Source organism: Pleurodeles waltl, chromosome 4_1 (genome assembly GCF_031143425.1).
Source record: "Pleurodeles waltl isolate 20211129_DDA chromosome 4_1, aPleWal1.hap1.20221129, whole genome shotgun sequence".
In the NCBI taxonomy this organism is placed as follows: Eukaryota; Metazoa; Chordata; class Amphibia; order Caudata; family Salamandridae; genus Pleurodeles; species Pleurodeles waltl.
The window spans coordinates 937,551,029-937,577,857 of NC_090442.1; the positions used below are offsets into that span (position 1 = coordinate 937,551,029).

The 26,829-nt window shown below is 43.7% G+C and overlaps 1 protein-coding gene across 1 annotated transcript in view; it reads right to left on the bottom strand.

The window, feature by feature from the left end:
• IL17REL (interleukin 17 receptor E like) overlaps positions 1-26,829 on the bottom strand; it is a 600,388-nt gene that overhangs the window by 398,678 nt on the left and 174,881 nt on the right. The window contains exon 5 of the mRNA XM_069229705.1: positions 16,840-16,954. Within this exon, the coding sequence (XP_069085806.1) occupies positions 16,840-16,954 (115 nt within the window). The remainder of the gene's footprint in view (positions 1-16,839; positions 16,955-26,829) is intronic.

Below are 26,829 nucleotides of genomic sequence, written 5' to 3' on the forward strand. Positions count from 1 at the left end.
GGGATGTGTAGCACTTGCAGGCAATGTGTTGTTTCCTGATCGGGGAAAGTCGTTTATGCACTGATGTCCAAAAGCAAAGCATGCTGGTTATGATGCTTCAGTGCTGCTTCGGCCAATCCGGGACTGTAGTGTGTTGCACAGTCGGTGAGTGGAGTCCGTGGCTTCAGTGCAGGCAGCAGCAGAGGGTCATTTCTGTAGCGAGATGCATCGGTGCCAAGTGACGCACCAGTGTTGTTGTGTCAGTTCTTGTGTTGCAGCAGTACAGTCACCTCCAGGGCCCCAGGACTGGATTGGGATGGTAGAGCAGGGCTCTCAGCAGAGGAGTCCAAGTGCTGGTAGCAAGATGTAGTTGAAGGCTTTGATGTCACTGAGACTTCAGAAACAGGAGGCAAGCTCAGTTAGGCCCTTGGAGAAACTTTAGATTCCAGGATGTAGGGAGTTAGATCCAGTCCTCTCACTCCCAGGCAAGAAGTAGCAGGCAGCAGACCAACACAGCAGAGTAAGCAGCAAAGTGGTAGTTTCCCCTGACAGCCTGCGATCCTTCTTCCTGGTAGAATGACCTCAGTCCAGAAGTGTTTCTCATTTATGGTGTCAGAGGCCCAGTACTTATACCCAAATGTGCCTTTGAAGTGGGGGAAACTTCAGAGAAGATTTGAGGTTTCTCAGTTCCGTTTCAGCTCAGTCTTGACTGCCAGGAGGTCTGTGTAGTTATCAGTCCTTTGTGTGGGGTCAAGGCACTACGATTTCAAGTGTGAATGAGAGTCTCTCCACCCTTCCTGCCCATGAAGACACACCAGTACGCAGATGGAATGCATGGGCAGTGGATTGTCCCATGTTTTATGGATGTAATGCACAGTGTTAGCTGTCACCTAAACCCGTAGAGACCAGACATAGTTGGAGGCAGGCTAAAGCACAGAATGGTTAAAAAAAAATGGCAGCTTTCTAAAAGAGGCATTTTCAGACCATCAGTTTGAAAACCACCTTTACCACAAAATGTGTTTTCACATTTTGAGTCCACAGTCGCCAAACTCCATATTTCTATCTTCTCCCAAATGGCAATTACACTGAAAAGATGTTTTAAGGCAATCCTCATACTGGCCTATGGGAGAGATAGTCCTTGCATTGATTTTAAGAGTTGTTCACTACCTGAACATGGTAATCTTCAAACTACATGTCCACATTTTTAAATACAATGCTCCCTGCCCTTGTTGCTAACAAGGTCCTACCTCAAGGGTGCTTCACATGTAATAAAAATGAAGGTTTGGGCCTGGCGAGTAGGTACACTAGCCAGGTAGAAATGGCAGTTTAAGCTGCAAACAGAGGCTCTGCAATGGAAGGCCTGAGGCATGATTGAAAGGCTACTGTGGCACAACCAGTGCTACAGGCCTATTAGTAGCATTTGACTTACAGGCCCTGGGCACACATAGTGCATCCTACCAGGGACTTACTAGGAAATCAAATATGCCAATCATGGCAAAGTCAAAGTTACCATGTCTTAGACACAGAATACTTGCACTTTAGCACCAGTCCATGGTGAAAAAGTGCACAGAATCCTAAAGCCAACAAAAAACAGGGTCAGAAAAAGAGAAGGAGTAAGGCAAAAAGTCTGGGGATGACCCTGCAGAAAGAGCCATTTCCAACAATAATAATAATTAGTACTAGCAGTAATAGTAGCAGCAGTAATAGTAAAATAATCACACATTGTATTAAAAATATCCAGTAGTTTGCTATGGTGACTATGCGCTAAATAGCTGCATCAACAATTAAATGGAAAAGACAGCACATACTAATAACTTACAGCTTAGAATGTTAACTAAGAACATAAGAAGTTCAAACAATCAGCAATAAGCATGTTAAGAACTGGCCTACTTAGAGAGGCATAATAAAAGCAGAGCCATGGTACAGGAAACACACACCACTAAATTCACAGAGTACAATATCGCAGATGGATGCAGTGCCCACCAATTTTTTTTTTGCTTCATAGTTAACATATGCAAGAGGGGTGGCAATTCCGATTAAGGAAGGTGTCCTCTTGAGACCAACATTAGTGCAATAAGACCCAGAGGTTAATTAATTTGTTTTGCAGGGCACCATATGGGGCAACTACTCACCTTCGTAAACACATATGGCTCGAACATTGATTTCCTGACCATTTTTCAGACAGGTGAGACAAACCTTGCTCTTACACCTGCTCGCCTGTTAATATGGGGAGGCAACTTCTACCTCATCATTGACACATCAAAGGCAGACAACAAGACATGTTATGCAGCTACTTGAATCCACAATCCCACACCCGCACATTTGCATGCCATTCTGTAAGGCACAATACATTTTTACAATTTACTTTTTGCTGACCCTGGATGAGATCATCAACTGGATTGCAGAGGTCACACACCTAGCCCATACACTGTCTGACCACAAACCAGTTCAGTTAACTTTAACTTCCTCTGATCTATACACATATTGTAGGGCATGGCGATTTCCAACTGAGGCATTTAGACTCTGTGTTTTGAAAGGAAATTAAACACGTTATTGTATAATTGTGGAGTCAGGATCAGGTTCGGAATAGTATGGAAGCCTTTACAAGTCAATGTTAGAGGTGTATTCACAGCTAAGGATACAGTTGTCTTAAAATCCATTAGAACTAGATTGGCCTCAGTGGATAGCATCCTTCACCTTGAGATGCAAAAAATTACTGAAGTTGATAGGCAAATACTGTCATAGGGCTCTTAACATGGGAGTAAGACTGCTTGATTAGGGAGGCAGCACCACCACATGTGGGTGACTGAGTCAGTCATACACCGACTGGAAGCTATTGGCCTGACCTTTTCAGCTATCTAGTAGCACCCAAAACTAGAAAGTAAAGGTGATTTGTGGCAGTTTACAAACATGGCTCTCTGAATCCACCAGAAGGTCATACTTTTTTGTCTCAGTTCCACAAAGTCTCACACATACGAAGGCAGACAGAGAGATGCAGGATAGGTTTCAATGTATTTATTGAAGCAACTGCATTCTGAGATTATTATTAGGCCGATGAAACATTATACAGGGATGATTGTGACCATTAGAGTAAAACATATGAACAGTCCCAACATCCTGACATAATTGTGCGATATACTAGTTCCTACCTACACCTTAATGCCTAACATGAGAGCATAGCAGTGTTAGCCCTTCTTCCTGCCCCAGTCAATAGAAGGAGCCTCAACCCCATACCTGAGAGAAGGTGAGGGTCTGCCTGTTGTTCTGCTGACAGATGTCCTGGTTGGCTGGAAAGACAAGGCCAAGATCAGTGCAGATGTCAACAAAGTGGCACACAGCATAAGATGGCACTGGCAGGAATGCCATCTATCCTTCTCAGGCTTATGTGGTGTTGATATTACAAAACATGTTGTGTTCTAAGAACATGCTTGACGTGATGGTATGTCTATGGACTCTTGAAGTGGCACTACTGGGTAAACTATTATGTACAATTATGACAGCCTTGAGCAGAGTCATAGTGAATTGCGTGCAAGGGACAGATACATTAAAAACATTAACAAATATGTTTTCTAAGAAATGCAGCTGATAAAACATAAAACAAGCTAAAAAGAGCTGTGCTAAAACATATTTAAATGAATAAAAGCAAATAAAATGTGGACATAAATGTCTTAAAAGTACAGGCTATGGGCCTAAGAGCTAAAATATGGGTGCCCAATCTAGGTGCTAAAAGGAACCCAGGAAACTCTCCCCATTGTCGGTTTGTGAGTGCAGGGTCTGAGACCTAAAATGAACTACACTAGCTAACTACCTAAAAGCAGGCTAAAATATACATAAAAGAGATAAAAATATTCTACGTTGACAAGCAGACCAGTCTGAATTATGCAGCCAAATCAAAACAGAGCAATTTAAGAATACTAGAAAAAGAAATATCCAAAACGCAAAATTAACAATAATCATGATTCCACAGGAGTTCTCCAAATGCGTCACTGGAAAGCGAATCCAGGATGGACCCCATGTCAGCGGCGATAAATCTTCCAGCTCGTCAGACAAAAGATAGAAGGAGCACACGGGATCCCCAGTCTCATCCTCAGTTCGGGCTGAGGGAGCATCATTCCACGCTGTGCCATATGTTGAAGCACCAGGAGCCACCAAATCCACAAAGGGCGGCGCATGGAAGGCATCCCGCCACAACTCAATGGACAAGTCCGGTAATGAGCCCTCATCAGGAGCATTATCAGATGTACGTCCAAAGAATGTACATGTTGTAGGGCAAGACACACTTCCAGTGCATTTTCAAAGCGCTACCACAGGCAACAGAAGGAGGGCTGCACACAATTGAGGACCGGCCAAAATGACAGTGATCAATTCTTGTCTCCTTCTTCTAACAGTGATGCTCTGAAATACAGCATCATGCGTTCATGATACATTTGGGCTGGTGAGAGTTCCAGCCTGTCTTTTAGTTGAGAGGCGGCAGCCATTGAGAATCAGCAATAGCGGGTTACCACCAATTAATGCCAATGTAATCAGAAATCCGCCAAAACACTCTACAAAAGCGAGTGGATGGCTGAAGGTATTACTCTGAACACAGTCTGGAAGGCTTTGATAAATCCAGAACCGACAGCCTTAAAAAAGTGTACAATCTCAGAGGTGTTCGATGCATTAAAGATGCGACTGACCAATTAATCAAAATCTTTTGGAGAGTTTGTATTTAGAAGAGACTGTATCTCTGTGGATGGCGATGAATAACTTGTAGCTTATTTAAGGAATATTGGTTGGTATTCAAGTAAAGGGTAATACAGCAGTCAAGGTGAGATATAATGAGCGCTATGACTACTGCTTCCATATGCTCCTTGGGTAAAAAGAGGAGTATTTCTTTCAAGGTCTTGAGGATCCAAAAGCAAGAACTCACTGCTCTATTGACGTGAGTATCAAAGGTCAACATATTGTCAAAGATCACCCCCAGATTTTTTGCTGTCTTCATCAGCACGGGAAGCAGTCCACAGGTTTTAGGCCACCAGCTATTAGACAAGATGGAGTTCTCTGCCCCAAAGACCACAATTTCTGTCTTCTCCCTGTTCATTTTGAATCAGTTCTCCATCATCCATATGCTAACCACTGCCATTCAACATCTAAATTTGTTGGCCAGCTCCTCCCAATCATCTGAGATAAAGACGATGATTTGGGTATCGTCAGCATAGGAAGAGATTTGAAAATCAAAGGAACCCACCAGTTTTGCCAGATGGGTGGCATACAAGTTAAATAACGTGGGGCTGAGGGAGGAGCCCTGCGGAACTCTGTAGGGGAGCTGAAATGACTGAGCCCTTAAAACTCTGCAGCAGATGGTAAGAGCCCTCCCCCCAAGAAAGGACTCCTTCAGGTTTAAGGCAGCATCCTGCAGTCTCGCCTGTTTCAGCCTTTGCACTAAAATAGATGAAGGTATGATATCAAAGGCTGCGGACAGGTCAAGCATCACCAAAATAGCTGCTCCCTCTTGGTTGACTTGTTGGCAGATACAATCCACCACCATAAGCAAAGCAGATTCTGAACTATGTTTTTTTTAATCCATTCTGTGAAGGGTCTAGATATTCGTGCTCACTGAAAAACTGTACTAGCTCCTGTCTGATATGTTATTTGTCCAAGTAAAGTCCACAGTTTTGGGGGCTGCAGGGCTAGCCCCAGGGCCTCCACGGCCCCAGTCGGCTCCCTGCATCCAGCAGGGGTTGGCATTGCTCTTTCCGAAGAGGAGCTGCTAATAATGATGCTTCCTGTGGGTGGAAGTAATATTTAGATCTGTTTCCCTGTCCACAGAAGTGAGGGCAGGGAAAGAGATCTAAATCCTACTCCCAGAGGGTGGAAGCATTTTTGAAACTCCTGTCTGCTGTGAGCAAACTTTGTGTTTGCTCCAGCTTAGCGGGAGATTTAAACTTTCTCCTGTGAAGCAAGACCAAACACAGGCTTCCCTGCCTGCACAACTGCGGGCTGGGAAACCACTATGTACCAGAAATGGGCACCCTGGGACATAGCTGCTGAGCTGGCCCTGCTGTGGGCTCCCCAGAGCCAATAATGGCTCGCGGGGCATGAGCCCCCTCCATTAAAGGAATCAGCCCCAGGGTGGGCTCCCCCTTCCCATAAAATTCAAAATTGGCCCTGGGGATGGGCTCCCGGAGGCCATTGGTGACTCAGGAAGGGGGAGCCTTGTGTCCCCCTCCCTTAAAAGAATTCCAGTCCCTATAAAATTCGACATCCACTCTGGCGGTGGGTTCCCTTGGGCCCACATCTCATCATTAAGATCGGCCCCTGAGGTGGGCTCCCCAGGGTATCTAATGGCTATGGAAGGGGTTCCACCCTGTACATAAAAATTGTTTTTAGCCCCAGGAGTAAGCTCATTGGAACTTATAATGAAAAAGTGCTGCCCAGCCACCGTTTTGTTTTTGTAGTTTTTTTTCCCTGAAATACTACAAAAGACCTGCAGGAGCCTCACATTTTTTGCCATTGTTTTTCTTTTTTTTGCCCATGTGGGGAAGGGAGTCGGTCTCTCTGTGTCCCATACATGAGGCCTAGGGGGATAGGATAATCCCTACCCTGCTCCAATATATCTTTTTTTTAACAACTTCAAGACAGAGGACTAAGTCCTCAGGTACTATAATGGCTGCCAGCAACATTTTTCTCATGTTGCTAGCAGCCAATCAGAGCACTCGCTTTCACAGGAGACTGACTCCTGTGGGAACAAGATAGTGCCAATGCAGGAACTCTTGCACCATGGTTCAAAGGTGTCTACATTGCAAGCAGGATTGTTTTTGTGCAGCAAGGGGCACCTTCCTTTAAAGCCAGCAGGAGTCGCCATAACAGTCCTCCCCACTGAAGGCCCCGTAACAGGTTGAGGATTAACAGGGCACAAGGCATGAAATCTCTGCACAAGACAGGGGGCATGAACATAGAAAGTGGGTTCCCAGGACTTGTTCCCCAGGACCTTAGCCCATGCATATGTTTAGCTTTCAAAATTCTGACAACTTTAAATTCCAGGTGGTCTGGCACATGTATGGGCGGCGGTGGCTTGCTCCCTCCAGATGCAGGGTAATAGGCCTTGAGTAGGGAGACATTTAATACAGGATGTATTTTATAGTCTGAGGGGGGATCCAGTTTGGTAGAGAAGGATTCAACATTTTCAGAACTGAGAATGAACCAATAGACTGGGGCTCAAAAGTATGGAGGGTGTCAGGTTTCAAATTTCAGATAGACAACCAAGCCAAGTCCCCCTGATAATACATGGGTTTGGGAGATCAGTGTTTATCGGCTCATGCCTTCCTTCTGAGTTTTGCTCAATTAAATTGGTAATGACTTTTCAATGTAAATGTTTAACGTATTTGGACACTGATAGTACCTGGCATTAACCTTTGGGTTTGTTCAGGGGTAAGGCCCTAGGGTGTATCTCATTTCTACAGTAGAAGCAAGGGTAACCAGTGGCAAATTGAATGCATCAGTTATAGGCCAATTTGGCTAGTGGGAAAGCCTGATCCCAGTCAGGGTAGCAATGTTACAATGTATCATTTGTTCCATGGATTGATTGGCTTGATCCATCTGCCCATCAGTCTGGGGGTGATAGGCTGACGATAACCCTTCTTCAATGTGCAAAGAAGTGCAGAGAGCACACAAAAACTTGGATGTAAATTGGGGCCATGATAGGAAATTATTTTAGTGGGGGTAACCATGCAATCTGTTGAATGAAGATGCCACTGAACTCTTCGGCTGAAGGCATCTTAACCAAGGGGATGAAGTGAGCTATTTTTGAAAAGGAGTTCTCTGTTACTAGGATGGTGGTGTGGGTTTCTTAACTTCAGGCAAATAAAGTGTCAAGGCCCTGGGGGATTGCTAATGGTTGAGGAAGTCCTGCAGGACATGTGCATCTTGCTTTATTGTGAGCACATACTGGACAAGCTTAGACATACTCTTGGATGTCCATGGATACTGTTGTCGACTAAAACTCTTTTTTACAGTTCTCAAGAATTTTCTTTTCCCCAGGATGAACTGCAAAAGGACAATCAAGATTCCAATAAAATGCCTTGCTTACAAAACTCAGGTAAGGGCATGAATAATTGATGATGGTGAAAAAATGACCCATCCTTTATACTCTCTACATATCGGTCAGAGTCTGGACTCTGCAAATCCTTTTAAATCTTTGTTAAATATTTGTCTTTCTCGCAGACTGCAATCATATTCTTCTTAGAGATCACCTCAGGGAAGTTCTCAGCCATAGCTGCCCTAATCGGTGTAAATCCTCAGCTTTTGCTTATTTTGTTCCTGGTCGGTATGTAATAATACAATTATGCTCCTTGGAAAAATGCAGCTAATATATATGTGTCAGAATTAAAGCCTTTAAGGACCTAAAGAATCACAGGTTCTCATGAATAAATTGTTACAGTGTGCTTAGCCCCCAATAGATAAGACAGCTCTCCCTCTTCTATTTTTGTTAAGTTGAAAGGGGCTCTTCAGGGTAGAAGGCTATGGGATGTAGGTATCCAGTTTGTGGGTATTTTTGAGATAGCACCCTTTCCGCTGCCCCTCGCAAGACATCAGCCCACACAAAGAAGAGTGTCTGGATCCTGGTGCCGTAGAACTGGGACTGAAGTGGATTTGTGTTTCAGCAGTTCGGAGCCCTGATTTGCTTTTTCCAACAACATGAATACCTGCCCTTTTTAATGAGTGTTATAATGGGGGTGTTGTGTTAGGAGACATGCATGATTAATTTTCTATATAAATGTGTGAATCATAGTAGACTTTGGACCCCTTTGATCAACTTACATATGCATGGTGACTAAAGTTACCTGTAGATTCTCTTGAGTGTGCTTGCACACCTCTGGAAAGCTGTTTTATTGAAGTCCCACCTGGAACTAACACTTATAGATCACATCACTTTCCTTTATTGACCTTCTTAGGGGTAAGAGATATGTTGCACAATGTGCCAACTCCGTTAATTCACAGATATGCAGCATTCACATTTTTAGGATCCACGGTTGTCCCAGAGTGGGACAGCTCATAACCTAGGAATTCTACTGCACACACTTAAAAATAACATTTCCCTAATTTGGCAAACAGTTTGCTTTCACACAAATGCTGAAGTATTGTTCTGATATGTTGCATGTGTTTTTGTCTACAAAGCTGAGTAAAGGAGAGTATTGTCAATATAGACGATCGAGCAGACATCCAGAAACTACAGCAATACCTCACTGATGATGTACTGGAAGGAGGCTACAGTGGTACATAGCCCAAAGAGCATCAATGTGTACTCAAACTAACCAAATTCCATCCTCAAATCAATTTTCTACTTGCTGCCTTCACAAACACAGATGAGGTGGTTGGCCTCTCAGAGATCCAGTTTGAAATAGATGGTAGAGTTGTGCACCTAGTCCAGTAAGACCAGTATCTAAGGCAGATGATATAGATTTTTGATAGTGCTTCTTTAACAACTCTAATCTATACAGGGGTACCTCTCGTCATTCTTGAGGCATAAAGAATAATGGTGATGACAACAGCGACATTGAATATCTTAGAGCTCTTCCATGCATTTTCTAGGTATTGTTTCTAAGGCTCCCTTAATGCATAACCCCTAATACAGAATAGGAGTGCCCCAGGAATTAGATCTATTCTGAAGTCAGAAGAATAATGAGGGGGTAAATGATTAGCATATTTGGCATCATTCACATTCATCATATTGAGATAATCTTTGGGTTTTTCTCTTCTTCCTGGGTAACTGCACAACATAAGGGAATCGGCAATTCAGGGACTTCTTGGTAACACATAGTCACACAGGTAGCAGAATCAAGGGTCACTTTACACAGGGACTAATCAATCTTGGGAAAATTATATTGTAGCCACAGTGCAACACGGATGGTTCCAAAGGTGGGAGTATCAATGAGATCAAAGTCTGATTCCTCAGTGTGCCCTTTCTTAAAAACCATGACAATGGACCACGTGTGAAACCTAATGAACTCGGAAGATAGGTCAGAGCCTTCCACTATATGCACTGGCTCAAGTATCTTTTTGGGAACTTTCTCTAACCCCAACTGCCCTGCAAGGGATAAAACTAAACAAAATCCAAGTTGATCCATTATCTATCATCAGGGGAAGTAATGCCCTTTGTTGAGAATACACGAGTGTCACCGTGATAATTAAATGAGGAGGAACTTGGCAACATGTAGTAAACTAGTACTGGCAGATCGGTTCTTCAGTTTTACTCGACAAGTCAATCTCATCCCTCGCTGAGATTGCTAGTTTCCCTGATCATTCTCATCAATATTGGTGACAGCTACAGATGTCCTTCTGACACTCTCGGGTTTTGCGACAAGGTCTCTGGTGAAGTGTCCAGGTCCGAGGTCTTTCTCCTAGGTAGTTAGGAGGCCTCTAATTTCATCAATTTGCAAGGGTTCAACCTTGAAAATTTTATTATTTTCTGGTTTTCGTTTTGTATGCTTAACAAATATGGGATGAAAGTCTCTGAGGGAGTGATTGCTGGGTACTTCACCCAAACGACGGTCCAGTTTTATTACTGGATCAATTAAGTCAGAATAATTATCACAAGGTGTACCATATGTGATAAAGAATCACTTAGGTAGTCCCTGAGACCCCTGTAAAACAGGGAACACCTTTTTTCTTCTGGCCATTGGGACTCAACTACCAAGCTATTAATAGTAGTAATATAAGTCAAGAAAACTTTAGCTCCTTGTTTCAAGTTGAGAAGTTTGTTGTCGCTGGGTTGGGCAAATACACGTTTAGCAAACAACGTCCTTATCATCTCTGTCAATTTACTAAAATAAAAAAAATAAGCTCACTGTTGTCTATAAAGGGAATAGATCAATCAGCCACTGTTCTCTCCCAACAAGAAATAATGAACGCCACTTAGCAGTATCGTTCAGAAAGGCATTTGTCTAGAGAGGAATTGTAGCTGACTGACTAATTAAAAACATCATACTTCGAACTAGTCCCATAAACATTTCCGGGGGAGCTAATGGGAAAGGAGAAGGAGTAGCAACAGTTACATTAACAGGTGGAGTAGCCACTCCACTTGGAACATGTGCTCCTAACAAAAACCTCACTGATCCTAGGGGTCTGGAGAATAGCTCTACTGTCCTTGGTAACAGTGCACTCCGTTGGGTTATAACTGGATTTATATCTATTTAACTCCATGCATAGTTCAGCATTTTCCTCCCACAGGGCCTGTACCTATGTATGCATATTGGCCAGAGCCCTGGCCAAAACTAGTACTCCAAGAGCTTCCTCAGATAAGGCCTGCACCGAGTCATGGGTATCTATTTGGTCAGGGAATTCCATATCAGCCAGCCGGACACTAAATGGTGAGGCTTAGTTTTATGTCATGTTGCTACTCACCTGTAGATCCAGGTGTTTCGAAGGTGTGATGTGAGTCCTGCCTCTCCTTCCGAGAACAACTCTCAACCCAGGACACCAGACCAGTAGTTGGCAGTTGTTCTCGAGAGGAAGGTGGGGAAGGAAGAGAGAGAGAGATGTTGTCTTCTGTGATGCTCATGTTGTTTGGGAGCTGTTTTGGTGTTCAAACAATTCCACTTCACACCCACGGGTCACTTGGTTTGTGTCACAACACCTAAATCAGAATGCAATAATAGAAAACGTTACCAATAAAGTAACAGATTTTAAGGGAATAACAATAGGGTAAGCATGGAGACCGAAGTTACCTGTAGATCCTCTTGAGTGTGCTTGCACACCTCTGGGAAGCTGTTTGTTGAAGCCCCACTTTTGACTAACAGTTCTGGACCATTTCACTTGCCTTTTCGGACCATTTAGGGCTAGGAGACATGTCACACAAGGTGCCACCACCGTTAATTCACATATAATTATTTTCCTTTAAAGGTCCTGTGCAATACTCAAGTCAGGGTTTTTTCTTGATACTAATGTTTTTTCACAAACCAAGAGCAACTGTTCAATTGATCAATAATTGATTTCTGAGTCTCTTTCACTATCAATAACCCTAGGTGTGCCAAAGTCTCTAATGGATCACCCAAAACACTCAATCAAAGGTGTCTCTTAAGCAAGTTCTCCACAGCTGAAAACGTCTATGCTTTAAATATCCAGAGGCACTCCTAAATGATACTCAATTGGGGTATTTAAAAAACACTAACCTTTTTCAGGCGCAAGAAAGTTGACAGCTTCTTGTACTACCCATTTAGTGCCTGAAGTCTATTGCTGGGTCACATAACTAGATGTAATTGGCAGTTGGCCTTTTTGTACTCCTCTCAAACACTATCGCAATAGAGGGTCTGGGTTTTGGCAGAAAGGGCCATTGTCGCTTGAGAGAGGTGGAGCATTGACCTACCACACTGGCACCTCAAAAACACTGGTCCAGTTCACAACCAAAAAACTTCATACTAGCCTATTGGAATTTTTCTTGTGTTGTGTTTTTCAAGTTATTGTTGTTTCTGTGCTGCATGAATACTTCACACATTACCACTAAGTTAAGCCTGACTGCTTTGTGGCAAGCTACAAGAGGGTTATTCACAGATTAACTTAATTACTTATTGTGGTTTACAATGACAAGAATTATGGCTGTTGCTTGGGTAGGATTTCACACCCCCTAAGCCAACAAAATAATATCTCACAGTGATATAATTGAAAAGCTGAATATGGACATACAACCCAATCCATTACTCATTCTGCTGGGCTGCGTCCATGAAATGCCTAAACATAAAAGGAAATATACAGCAATGGCACTACTTTTAGCAAAGAGACAAGCCACATTACATTATAGCACCCAAGTGTGGTATATGCCACCTTACTGCCACCAACGCTAAGGCATACAAATATATGTGAACCTCTCTGAATGTTCTTAGTAAAACGAAGTGAGTTCCTTATAGAAGCAACGGGAGCAAATAAAAACTGTGGTTATGTTGATAAAACTGTAGCAAGTTGGTACAAGACGTGCAGAATTACATTATTTAAAGCTGGATGAGGCGTATTATTAATAAAATGTTCTTTTAAACTCAACCTATGTTCAATATGTAAAATATTACAGATATATATGTATATAAACTACTGGCGCTTGCCAGTAGGTAGTTTTAGTTAGAACCATGTTTCCATAGAAAAAGCATTTTTTGACTTGCTTATATCTTTGGCACCATTTGACAAATCGTAAAAAAAAAAGTGTGTAGTGATTCTTGTTGTGCATGGGAAGTTTCGGGGTGGTCCGTCAAGCGGGGCCTAGAAATAGAATGGGTCAAAAAATGTGCATTCTCCATGTTAATTTTCATAGGAGTTTTGAACACGACTACAGCCCGGTTCGCTGGACAGAATTACACCAAATTTGGCAGACAGGTGGGTTTCAGTACGCAGATTACGCTTTTGGATATTTGGCGTAAATCCATTCTGTAGTTTTTGAGATATTAAAGATCAAATAAATTGTATATCTTGGGCCACGGATGTGTCACAACGTTTTCTCAATTATCGTGGTGAATTTGCAAATGCAGGCGCCATAAGGAATGCTGTGATTGACTGGCCGCAACCTGACCAGAAAGTTACGGCCGCCATTGTAGGTAACAGGACACGTGCTCGGTGCTGAAAAATAAGATGAAAAGTGGAATAAGGGGTTGTGGTCGGCAGTGACATAGGGGTTTTTGAGGGTCATATTATAACCTTAAAAATATTTGTTTCACGCTGCAAGATATTTGCGAATACGTCACGATGCTCAGCGTGGCCCCCCCAAGTAATGTTGCAATTAATTTGCAAATATCAGTGAAAATAAAATGAAAAAAATTCTTACATTCATTCATACAGTAAATCATTCACTCACAGAAGCACCCACTCATGCACTCACTCACAGACTCACTCAGAGTCACACCCACTTTCAGACCCACTCACTCACGCATCCACTAAGAGACTCACTCAGACACTCACGCACAAAGTCACAGACCTACTCAGACACTCATGCACAAACTCACAGACCAACTCAGACCCTCATGCACTCATTCACAGACCCACTTAGAAACTCAAGCTCAAACTCACAGACCCACTCAGAGACATACACACCAAGATTAAGATTGCTATTGATGCACAATTAAATGCTGTCTCTATTCACAGTGAGGAACTGCTGTCAGGGGGATAAGTGGTAGCCCTCACAGGGCAACATTTTGAAAGAAGGACTGAGTAAAATAAACCATTTGCATGTGTTTGAAGTATGGACACGTATCCTGACGTTCTTTTGAAAATGCCTATCCGAGGCTAGACTGTTTTTCAAATGTATGTTTCTACAATATTTTAAACAGCATGGATGCTGCAATTGGTAACTTACTCAATATATAACATTCAAATATGGTGTCCATGTAAGAAGTATAAAATGTAGATGACAGCAGCCCTCTTTCTATGTTTACACAATCTGCCAATTGGAGCACGGTTTGAGGAATTTAAATGGAACAATTACAACGGTGTCTTCTTCACCGATGGAAGCATTGACAAAGACATGTTGCCGAAACGCATTTGCTTGCTATAAATAAAGAACTTGAATACTGGAGCCCGTGAGTGCCCGCTTTTCCCTTCCTTTGGGAGGTGTTCTGAAGTTAGCTATGAGTCCACCCTCACGAGCTGGAGCACCCGTCCTAGAGTTCGGCTCTCTCTCTCACTCTCTCGCTCCTCCCCCCACCCCTCCTTGGCTCGTGATGGGTTTTTTGAGTATTTTTCACACTAAGCCGCTATCTGTTTGCAAATATGTATTTTATTTTGTGAAACTATATCCTACATGAACATGATTGTTTAGCTACTTGCCTACTGAAACGTCTGCGTGCCTCTTGTCTTTCTCCAAACAGATAATCAATCATGGTTTGATCTTATTGTGAAAACAACATAATTATTATTTTTGTTAAAGTTCACGAATGACACATTAACAGTTTGTTTACTATGTTTATGACGAAGAGCTGTTTTTATAGGAGGTGGGACACTGCTCACTATTGTGGCTTTGACAAAGCCAATTGTGGGCAAAACATGGCAACAGGAAATAGAATATCCAAGATTTTAGCAAAGGATGCATTATCTCCACACTGAGCATTGGGTATTTCATCCAGCTAACTAGAAAGATGCAATTAGATAATTTATGCCGTTTGAGAAATCTATTTCTGATATTTGGTGATTTTCGGGGCTGAACTTATTTATGTATGCATATACCATTCGGACCAAGGGATGGTCGCTGAACAGACGGACATACGAGAGATTCCTGTTGAATAGGTAGAGACAGACAAAGCAGAGTGGTAAATATTACAGGCAGTTACATCCTAGGGATCAACATTTATTTCATACAGATATATGAGATATTAACTCACGTAAGGACGGTATCTTTCCCCGGAATGGCTTAAGCAAATATACCCAGAAGTGTATGCACAGTACTGGAGGTGTGAAGGCAAGGTGGCAACACTGACCCATATTACGTGGCTTTCTGAAGACAGTCATTTTGGAAAAGGGGAGCCACATTAAAAAGGTCTCAGCCTTCATAATCTATGAAAGACCAGAATAGTTAGAGCTGGGATTAAGAGACAGCACCATGAGGCATATGTCATTACATATTATCGCTGTTCTGCAACAGATACTGGGGGCAGCTAGGAAGTAAATGACTACATAATGAAAAAGGGAAGCAATTTCTGGAATGGACCACCATGGCACTGGGCAAAATGCCTCGATCTATTGCACCGCGAAAATAAATTCCATGAGACTTGGCAACCACTGACAGTACACTTATCCTGTACAGAAGAGAGAGAAGAGAGAGAAGGTACGTTTTTAAAAGTTTATTTTTCTTTTCTTTTGAGATATTGAATTAACTTTCTTGGATTTACTCACTGATTGCTACAGGTGAAATCGCTCCTTTTGCTGATGTGAAAACATATTTATCTTAAAAAGATAGACATTTGGTAACACAAACACAAAGCTTAGGAGGCAGTCACAATGCATCGTGCAAGGTTTCTAATGGTGATCAGGTTTATTGGTGTACCAATTACTAATGCAACAAGGATTGGCAAAGCCAAATAGTCCTTGCTTCCATTTTGTCTACGGACTCCAACATGTAAAAAAAAAGATCCGCCAGAAGTGGGAAAAAAACAAACCAAAGTCCGGCTGATTTGTGCATGCAATGCATGTATGAGAAACATTATCTATTGTATGATAGTTAAAAATACTTTTGAGATGTAAAGTAGTCCCTCGTGTACAGCAATGCAAGCACTCCACAGGATAGGGAATGATACACCAAACAATAGCCTGTAGTGGAAAAGTAAAACGTCTCTGGGTGGACCCAAAGTCCACTATTTGTATGTTTTATAACAAATAGACCAAATGCACATCCCACAGACAGTGTTCCCATTTTTAGAATACTACAAAGTAGCCAAAAGTCTCACCTTGGTTACGTTGAATAAAACAAGTTTCGCTTCTTCGGGGAGCAGGAGTGCACATTGCAGGAAATAGTGTACAACGGCATGAACATCTGAAAGATGGTGTTCTGTTTACTGATTAATGGGTTTGGTGGATCTTAATGAAACTCGATTAAAAAACCCGAGGTGTGCACTAGAGGGGGTGTGTTAATATGTAATTGCTACAAAACCAGCCAGTGTACTAAAGATTTATTTCACATTATACATTTACATATCGTACAATGGATCATATCTACAGTTTGAGGCACAGAAGCATAACATGATTTGGCAAGAATTGTTCAATTTTTAGCTTGTTCCCAAAGTCAAAGTAAGAGGTATACATCTATTGGTTCAAGGTACCGCCATTACACTACTAGTCTGGATTAACAGTTTTGCAGTTTGACAAGTCCTTGACTGAAATACTTTTAAAGCACTTACAGATACGATTACTTACCTTCAACAAAATATTCCTGTTCTAACTTGACATTACAATAGTTTGGAATTGTCTTCATGGTCACATAGACCTGTTGGGCCGCAGTTACTTCAAAGCAGTTGTATTGCACCTGCACCTAATAGGAAAGTAATTGAATTTAAGTAAATACCTTCACACAGAGTCCTCAAAAAATACGTGAAATATCAATGGACATCGCAAGAATGTATCAGTATTTATTTCCAATTCCTGGTGTACCAGTTGTGCCAGTTAAATACATATGTATCTATTTAGTATGCTTATTTTGCTGTTAAATATGAATATTTTAAATTATAAATAGAATAAAGGTGGTGCCAAACTGCAAAACCCAGGAGACCTCTCGCCCTGACAGGAGGCAGGTGACCAGCAGCACCGCGAACGCGGAGGTAAATCAGGCTCCCTGAGTCCCCACTGCCAGTGACCCGTGCAGGAGAGGCTAATATTGTGCCAAGACCGGGCCTGTCTTTGGCCGCCATCACCCAGAAAAGGCTGGACAGGGCCAACTCTAATAACTGCAGTCAGACAGTAAACCACAGTAAGTGATGTCTTCATTAGTATTTCAATTCCCGTTTACTGAGGGAGGGGCCGGGTAATGGCTGTAACCTGGCTAGGTATTGCAGCTGTAAATTTGAAATCTAAGAATGGGGAAGCGCAAAGCATCAGTAGCGGCAGAGAAGTCTATTGCCAATAGCACACTAGATGGGTTTCTACAAAAGGCAGGAGGTGCCCTTCATAGGGAGATCAAGTCTGCAGAGAGGCACTTTTCTACTGTCATTGCCACCTAGATGCCATCTGGTCTCTTGTTACTTCACTCTAAGGATTTATGCGGTGAGGATGTAACTTTCTACAAGGGGCTGTTGCTTCCTTTCTGCTTCTGTTACTGATGTTCCCTTGACCAAAGAAGCTCTTGTAAAAGCCCACCAGACGCAAATGCAGATACTAGAGGGAAGAGGAAGCAAATGAAAAAAACTATCAAGACCAAGCATCCTCGTATTGCAGCAGACACTTATCAAGGAACACCAGTAGGGGGCGCTGAGACCAGTCCTCAGGGAATTCTGGAACTGGCCATCAAGAGGATCACCAAAGAATTTATGAGGAGGCTAAAATCAATTATAGACTAGTTAACGGCTATTGAGGAGGTTTTAGGGAACCTCGTTAAACAGGTGTCTCATGGCCCTCAGTCTATGAATTTACTCCATCAAATATGTATAATGTCAAATACTAACATGGATCAAACATCCTATTCAGTGCCCAGTCCAATGAATGTCGACCCGGACAGTGACAGAATTGAACCCCATGTTCAGGACTCCACTGACAACGTTATTTTAAATCAGGCAGGTTCGTTACATCAAGACCCCCGGGGATCTAGCATGATTCAACCTAAGCCCATCCGTGATGTTGGGAACCAAGGTGTTCTGAAGGGCCAAAGAGACATGAAGTTAATATGGAATACAGGGGTAAGGATAATAGCAACTTAGAACAAATTGTGCTTAATCTCTCCCCTGAAGCAAGTCCCTTAGGAGCAGTGATAGTCAATGTACCTAGTTTGCAGCCCAATTCCAGCGAGTCTTTTATAGAACTGAAAATTAAGGTGCTCCATTGGCTGCACCTCAATGCGGATTTCGTCCACCATTTAGCACCTGCAATATTAATGGGGAGGAGGTGAGGTGGATAGGTATGATGCCTAAACAGTGTGAGGGTGATTGCATTATTGTTAATTCTGATTCCCCTTTTATTGTCAAGCATATTTTTTTCAAATGCCAAACGGTGTGGGTGCCAGGCCCAGGGTGTCATGTCTGTAACCACTTGTGGCATTCTATCTGCAGTTAGAATCTGTTAAGCTGTATGAGGCCCGACAAAGAGTGAGGCAATTTACTATCCGCAAAGGTGGAGAACCGGTGTCGGCCTACCATCGGTACAGTCAGAGGGAGGGTTCTTGCTCTCTGTCTGAGATGGATTAACACCATGGGGCACTGCAGGGGCTCTGTATGTTATCCCACCCTCCTCCCAGCGATCAGCGGTTTCCTTCAGGGCCAATCCAAATAGGCAATGGCACTCCCTCTGGCCAAACACAAGAATTTGATCTGCTTCTCCCGACCCAATCCGTGCAATGGGATTTTTGAGCCCTAATCCAACATCTGCTTTGTTGGTCCTGAAGTTGGGTAACCGCAATCATCTGACAAGAAGTCTAAGTTGGAACATAGCAGGAATAGGGCCAAAGCTGCCTAATCGGACATGGGGGGAATTTGTAGATAACTACTCAATCTGTATTTTTCAAGAAACTTGGGCTTTGTAACCTAAGTATAGATTTGGTTTTAAAAGCTTTTGGGTTGTTGCGCAGAGGTCGGCTTCCGAGAGGGCCTCAGGGGGTTTACTTATTTGGTTTAGAGGATGTCATAAGTATACAGTAAAGGAGCTAAATTTGGGATCCGAGGATATGCAGAGTATCATCCTCTCAATAAACAAAGAGATTCCAGTTCTGTTGATCAATCTGTACAAGAGTGTGGGGAAAAGCTGTGAATCAGAAACTCTGTATAAGCTAGACAACCATTTCACTGGGTATACGGGAGCCTACCATCTAATAATTGTGGGGGGGTTAATGTTACCTTTGAGCCCTATGCAGTGGCCCAAGACCTTTTGCAGGAAGAGGATAAACTATGGTGTATAACTGAAATGACTGTGGCCTGTAAGCGCACGTTAACTAGAGTGGCGCTACAGGTGGTAGATATTACATTAGCACATGGTCTCTGAGCTTGTAATGGTCGATCACGCTTGGATGCCCATCTGGCCCCAACATTTATATGTGGGTCCTGCAAGAGACATATCAATTATGTACTGCTAGATGTACGGCTGTGGGAATATATGGTTGATATGGAGATTTTGGAGCACAAAGAGAGTGATCATGATCCTCTTATACTCTTCATCTGTGATCTTCCCTGTTCTTCTACTCCCACTTTAGGTGACTTTGCCCAGCAACTAAAGTTGTCCAATAATAGGAGAAATGTTAAGTGGGAAGCACTAGAGTGTTCTACCGCTACTATTATTACTCTGTATCAGTCCTTGGTCAACCATAGGAGAATACTTCCTGAGCATTTGTTCTTCTCTAACTTCTATAACCTCTTGGGCACCCTATTCGTTTCAGAAGCAACTGGGAAAATGGGGACCAGATTTATTGACGGATGGTTTACCAAAAAGTGTAATGTATCTAAGACTAACTTGTCAAAGGCAATTAAAGTAGGTCCTAGAAACGTAATCAGATCAGCCAGAGCAGCCTACAGGCAGGAATTAACCCAGGCAAGGAGGCAATGGGAGGGGGAACATTGGAATGATTTATTGATGCAGCCAGGAGAAATTACCAGACTCATTTTTTGAAATTAGTAAGGAACTATAATAGGAGCACCACATCCCTCACTGGCTCCTCTATACTCCCGGGTAAATGGGTGTTACATTTTAGTTCCCTCTACTCAGCGGCAGATGAATCCCGGTATGGTGAATTTAGATCCCCAGGGACTGGGTCCTCAGTCTTCTCAGAATTCACCATGTCCGAAACTCTTTCGGAGGTTGAGACTCTGAAGGTGGGGAAGGCCCCTGGACTTGATAAAGTTCCAGGTGATCTTTATAAATCTAACACTATTACCTAGGTGCCACATATCAATTTCATCAGTAACGCGGTCACAGCTGGTACCCCAATTCCACTTATGTGGAAGGGGGCTGAGGTACTGCTCATTTTTATAAAGGACAACACAAGCGACCTGTCCAACTTCTGGCTGATTAGCCTGTTAGATAATCTGCAGAAGATATTCTGCAAGCAGGTTTTAGATTGGTTGCTGGAATGGATTGAGGAGAGTGGTGCTATTTCCGGTTCACAGGCAGGATTTAGACCAGCGACTAGTGGTATAAACCAGGTATTTAAATTTCTCCAGATCAAAAGGAAGCCAGTGGATATCTGAGGGGGGGATTTGTACATGGCTTTCCTAGACCTCTGTGCTGCCTTCGACCTAGTCCCTAAAAATAATCTATGGAGCAGATTGCAAGAAATGCAGGTCCCGATAGATTTGCTTGGCCTTATTGTTCATATACACAAGGGTACATTTGAAAGGATCAGATATGGCAGCAAGGGGGATCTAACTGATCCAGTCAGGTTATAGAGGGGGGTATGTGAGGGTTGGTCCTGGCACCCACTCTGTTCCTTCTATATATTAACAAATGCATTGAATTTCTGATTAGCTGTGTCAATGAGTGCCCTACTTTGGGTGGACAAAAAAATACCATGCTTCATTTATGCTGATGAAAAGCTCCTTCTTGCAAAAACTAGGATGGGTCTCCACAATTTAATAAATAACTTCTGTGTTTTTTGTAAGGATTTTTGGCTGGAGGTCAATGCAGCAAAAACAAAACTGATGATTTGCACCAGGAGGAGGAAACTGAATGCAAAGGTTATTTTAAAAACCGAAAGCCTAGAGAGAGTCACCAAGCTTGATTACCTGGGAATGAGATTAGTGACTCGGTGCCTGGGGAGCGCAGATAATGAAAAGTTTGCACTCAATTAGCTACAGAGGGCGCAAAAGTTAGAATGGCAAAAAAGGCCCAGTATTTTCCAGTCAACCCTACAACTGATATATACAAAATGCAAGAGAGGGGAGCAGCACTATATGGGGATGGACTGTGGGGCCAAAGCAATCTACATACCATTGCTGTTAAGGAAAAAAGTTTCCTTAGGAATATTACAGGGGTGGGGAGTGGAACCCCCTTGGTGCCCCTCAGGCTCAACCTCAGAATTCATTCCATAACAGATGTGGCAATTTTTGAGAACTCTGCTCTTCTGGATTTGTGATATATTGGGACGGGCACTAGCAGCAGTGAAGATAGGATGGTTGAGGAACCGGAGGTCCACCTGGGCACAACTATCCCTACCAGAATTTTGGGCTACTCCTGAAGCAATACCAGCAACTGATGTGCCCAATGTGAAGCTGAGATTTTGGCCGAGGTTCGTTTTCGGATCGTTCAATCCAAAGACAGTGGTTTATTGCTCTCAGGTTTTCTTTAATCCAAACATGAACCTGTAGCAGAGCCATTTTTGGATGTGATTAGACCAACCCATGCCAGATCCTTTTTTTCACAGTTTAGATATGGTACGTTACCTCTAGCTGCTTTTTCCTGCCCAATGGTCCCCTTCAGCAGAGGGTGACAGGAAGTGTCAACTGTGCTGCAAGGCTGATGAAACAGATGAGCAATTGTTCTTTTTGGCCCTCGATATGATAGCCCCAGGTGACGATGGATTGTGCCCCTTTATAAAAATCTTTTGATATCTGATCAAGCTACTGCTTATAGATTCTGCAAGAACGATTCTGCAATGATGATAGTGACAGAGGTGTCTAAATTGATATATGCAGCATCAGTAAGTAGGCAGAAAGAACTCTTAGAAATCAAGTAAAGTTCTCCTGGAGTATGCGAGTTGATGAAAGGCTGTTATTCTTAGTAATTTTGTGGGGGGGGGGGCATATTTATATTGTGATGTCATCTTATTTGAGAATTGGATGTCTGGAATTTAATTTTAATGAGCTTTTTACTCCTTTTCCAGTGATTTAAAGGACCCCTTACTAATGGATTGTCGCTATTTTATTTTTGTAGACGTTTTTAATGTATTTTAATCTATATTTTCAATGATTGTATTATATATGATGACATTATTTATTTTAGTTCGAGCAGTCGTTATGCTTTGTACTTTGAAATTTGATTAATGAAATCATGTTCAAGATTTGTGCTACCACAGAATAAAATTATTATTGTGCAAACACTAGTTCACGAAGAGAAAGTCAGCATGCACAAAACAGATGCCAGTGCACAAAATGACGTTTATTTGCATCTTTTCTGTTACAAAGAAAACATTTGAGAAGAAATGTAATGCAATGTCAAGATTCAATAAAATAATAATATGTTAAAGTTAATTTGGGTGGACGATCCCATTCGTTAAGGAATGCAGGACCGTTCTGGTGCAGCAGTCCTGTCCATGTGCAGGGCTGGCAGGGGACAGAAATGTCGCCTGTTTGCACTGTAGACCTCTTACTCCACCTGTTCCTGATATGAAGGAGCGGTGGAGAGCTCAGTTACTAATTTAGAAGTGCACTGCTTAATTTGAGCCTGTGGTTGCTGGCGAGGGTGGGGGAGCAGCACTTATTTTTCCAAATCAAAGGTTTGCCTAGAGCAACAGAGGGAAAAGTACGCGAAGCAGGATGGCGGAGGAAGAGAAAGATGAAAAATCGTCACAAAGGGAGAAAGCAAGAACCTGCAAGAGTGAGCTAAGGTGACTCGTAGTAGATTGAAGAGGCCTGACGTAGACTGTAGATTACCAGCCTTGGTATTCGGCATGCCGATTGTTTAGTTACAGCAGCCACTAGCGACTGAGCAGAGCTTCGGGCACCGGCATTCTTTCTTCTACAAATTAAGCACTGTATAGTTGTAATTCTGAGCTTTAACAATTATTGGTCATTGAAGGCTCATCCACGCGACTGCGCTCTCATGGGTCACATGGGTTAAGCGGAATTGGCTTGCTGACCAGTGAAAGGCCAGCACATCACATCCACATGACTTACAGGCGCCAATCCATAACAGAACAGTGATCATGTGTCTGCATCTTGGTTATGCATAGAGGGATCAACCAATATTGCTGCAGCATCATCTGCTTTAATTCCCAAGTCCTCTTTTTATCTGAAAGTCCCAAAAATGAGCTAGTGCTTGTTGTTGACCAAAACTGTGAGGCAAAAAATTATCTGCATTTTAACATTGTTTGGAATCAGAGAGTTCGAGAGGCGTGACTTTCTGTGGGTCTTTCTGCTTCCGGTACGTGCTTCTGTGATGTGCTATTGCCCGGACGCTGTGATGCGACCCACCGGAGGGCCGTGCGGAGGAGCGCAAGCCTACCCTCGAGCCCCCCCAGTGAGTGGACGGCGCCCACGGGCTCTGGGGGGGCCCAGGTGTGCTGGTCAGTGGACGGAGGACGGTATCATAGAGCTGGAGCCCCCGCGAGACTGACTGTGAGCCCGACCGCGAGCCCGACCACCGAGACACCGACATAGGGGAGATGCCAGCACAGAAGGAGAGCATGAGAGCAGATGTGCCGGTGCAAGAGGAGGATCGGAAGAGGAGAGAGCAGAGAAAGCGGAGAGGGGAGCAGAGCACGAGGGCAGGCGGCAGGTAGCCGGTCCTTGGATTAAGGTAATGGGGGAGGGGGCAGCTTCACCCTCAGCCTCCTCTCACCCCGCTTTTTGCTTTTGAGGCTTCGTCACTTCACTTCTGCCTCTGTCACCGGCTGCCCGGCTTTTCCAGCTCACCCAGTCTGCTTGCCTCCGCCTTACACTGTCTTCCACCTTCTTCCACTGTTACGCAGAAGGTGCCAGAGCTGGTGTGATTGTTGGTGCTACAGCTGCCATGACTGTTGCCGTGACTATTGCCAGGCGGTGAGGCGCTCCCCCTAGCCAAGGGCCCTGCAGCCTTGAAGCCTTGACCCTGAAGTCCGCGGCAGGGGAGAGTGAATCAGGAGTTTTAATAGTTAGGAGGGCTGGCAGTTGTATTAATCCTTCCACTTTCCGCCCGCTCCCGTCTTCCTTTTCATACCTTCTGTTTCTTGCTTCTGCCCCTGGTGTGACCCTGCTGTGTTCCAGTGACATTTTTCTTATGACCTTCCATTCCTTCCCTACAAGAGACTGCGTTATGCTTGGGGCCCACTTATAGGGGTAGGGTTGCCCCTTGCCCTTGCCCTTCACCCAGCAGATAAGGACATCTTTATAAGGACAAAGACATTATAAGTAAAGGATAAAGAAGAGTCCATGTATTAGAAACACATTGAACTTATAATAAGCTATTAGGCCTTGGGGATCACTATCCTCTGGCAGGATAATTGGTTGGTTGAAGGAAGAGGATCCAGGGTCTTGGAGGGTGTGAATAAAAGAATAGAAGCAAATAGAAAGACTTCTGAACGTACGAGAAGGAGTAGGTCTTTCCTTAGGCGAGCCTGCAAAAAAACTTAAAAGAATCAAGGGGGTGCAGCAATAAAATATAAAAAGTTTGAACTCTATCCTCCCATTTCTTTCGAAGGATCCGTGTGAGAAAATAATGGTTATGTCGGGAAATACATCTGGTGTCAATAATAATTCTCTTCAAGGCCCCGTTCAGGGTAACAACTTGAATGCTTTGATGGGCAAGGGCACTACCGTTTCGGAGGGGCCTACTGGTTTTGTTGCCTCCCCCCCATAAGGCGGTCGAATCAAGTCAAAGTTATAGAATTTACTCTCCCTGATATAGATCCGGTTGAATAGCTCCATCGTCTATACCAACAACGCCCATAGTAGCACAATCTATTATCGATTCCCCCATGCTAAAGCTTGCAACAACACCCCCTCGGATCACTTTCTCTCTGACATAAGTCCATCAGATACCCCAGACTTATCGTGCCCACCAGCACAACATATAGGCGGTCATTCCGACCCTGGCGGTCATGGACCGCCAGGGCCGGGGACCGCGGGAGCACCGCCAACAGGGTGGCGGTGCTCCCAAGGGCATTCTGACCGCGGCGGTACAGACGCGGTCAGAAACGGAAAACCGGCGGTGTACCGCCGGTTTTCCGCTGCCCTGGGGAATCCTCCATGGCGGCGCAGCTTGCTGCGCCGCCATGGGGATTCCGACCGCCATCCTGTTCCTGGCGGTTTTGGCCGCCAGGAACAGGATGGCGGTATGGGGTATCGTGGGGCCCCTGGGGGCCCCTGCAGTGCCCATGCCAAATGCATGGGCACTGCAGGGGCCCCCGTAACAGGGCCCCACTATGATTTTCAGTGTCTGCCATGCAGACACTGAAAATCGCGACGGGTGCAACTGCACCCGTCGCACCCCTTCCACTCCGCCGGCTCCATTCGGAGCCAACATCCTTGTGGAAGGGTGTTTCCCGCTGGGCTGGTGGGCGGCCTTCTGGCGGTCGCCCGCCAGCCCAGCGGGAAACCCAGAATACCCGCGGCGGTCTTGTGACCGCGCAGCGGTATTCTGGCAGCTCCCGCCGGCCCTGCGGATACCGCGCTCGGCGGGAGTCAGAATGACCCCCATAGTCCTTTCTGAATCTCTCAAGTGCCTTGAAAGAATTTTATCATCCATTTTGAAACTTTTGGAGAAATCTATAAAAAACTCAGATCAGACTCAAGACATCCTTTTTTCCATTCTAAAAGTCTGACTAGCAAATTAAAGCATGGGCCACTCCCCTGCAGAGTTGACTGTGACAACTAAATAAAAAGTTTGTAAGAGTTTAGGTCTAAATACAAAGGGCATAAGCCTGCAGTTCCCAATTGTGGAGGACTTGACAATCACAGGTGATAAGCTCTTTCACTTCGATAGAGGAACTCAAGCAGGAAAACCACAGTTGGATGAAGTAGTCATTACAACAGCAATTCGAGCCTTTGAAGAGAATGAGATATACTCTCTGGACAACCTGTTGTCTAATACGAACTCACTGCTCAACACTACCCCACTGGATGATGTTGTCCAGCCAAAGGAAGTTGCCCTAAATCCTAGAGCAGTACCATTTCTGGAAAAACTGGAAAGAAAAAGAACCGGAGATTTACAAAAAAATAAAAAGAAAGGAAGGTTAAGTTTGAGGAGAGAGAGCAGGTGGAATTTATGGACATCTCAGAACAGGTCGCCTCATTTAAGAACTCTCAGAACAGAATGGAGGTGGTGTCTGTAGTTGTGCTATCACAAGTCCATGATCAGACGGACCAACTAGCGATTCCATGTGCTAGATCGGACTCCACCATCGTGTTTCCGCCTGATCCCGTCCATCCTGTGGCCAAGGAGATTCAATCCAGATTAAGCACTCAGAAAGTGGGAGAAAAACTCAGAGGGAATAATGCCCTTCATGGGCAGACGGAGTTACTGAACTATCTGGAGTTCTTGACTATATTTGACTTAAATGTATGCTTAAATCGTTCGTTC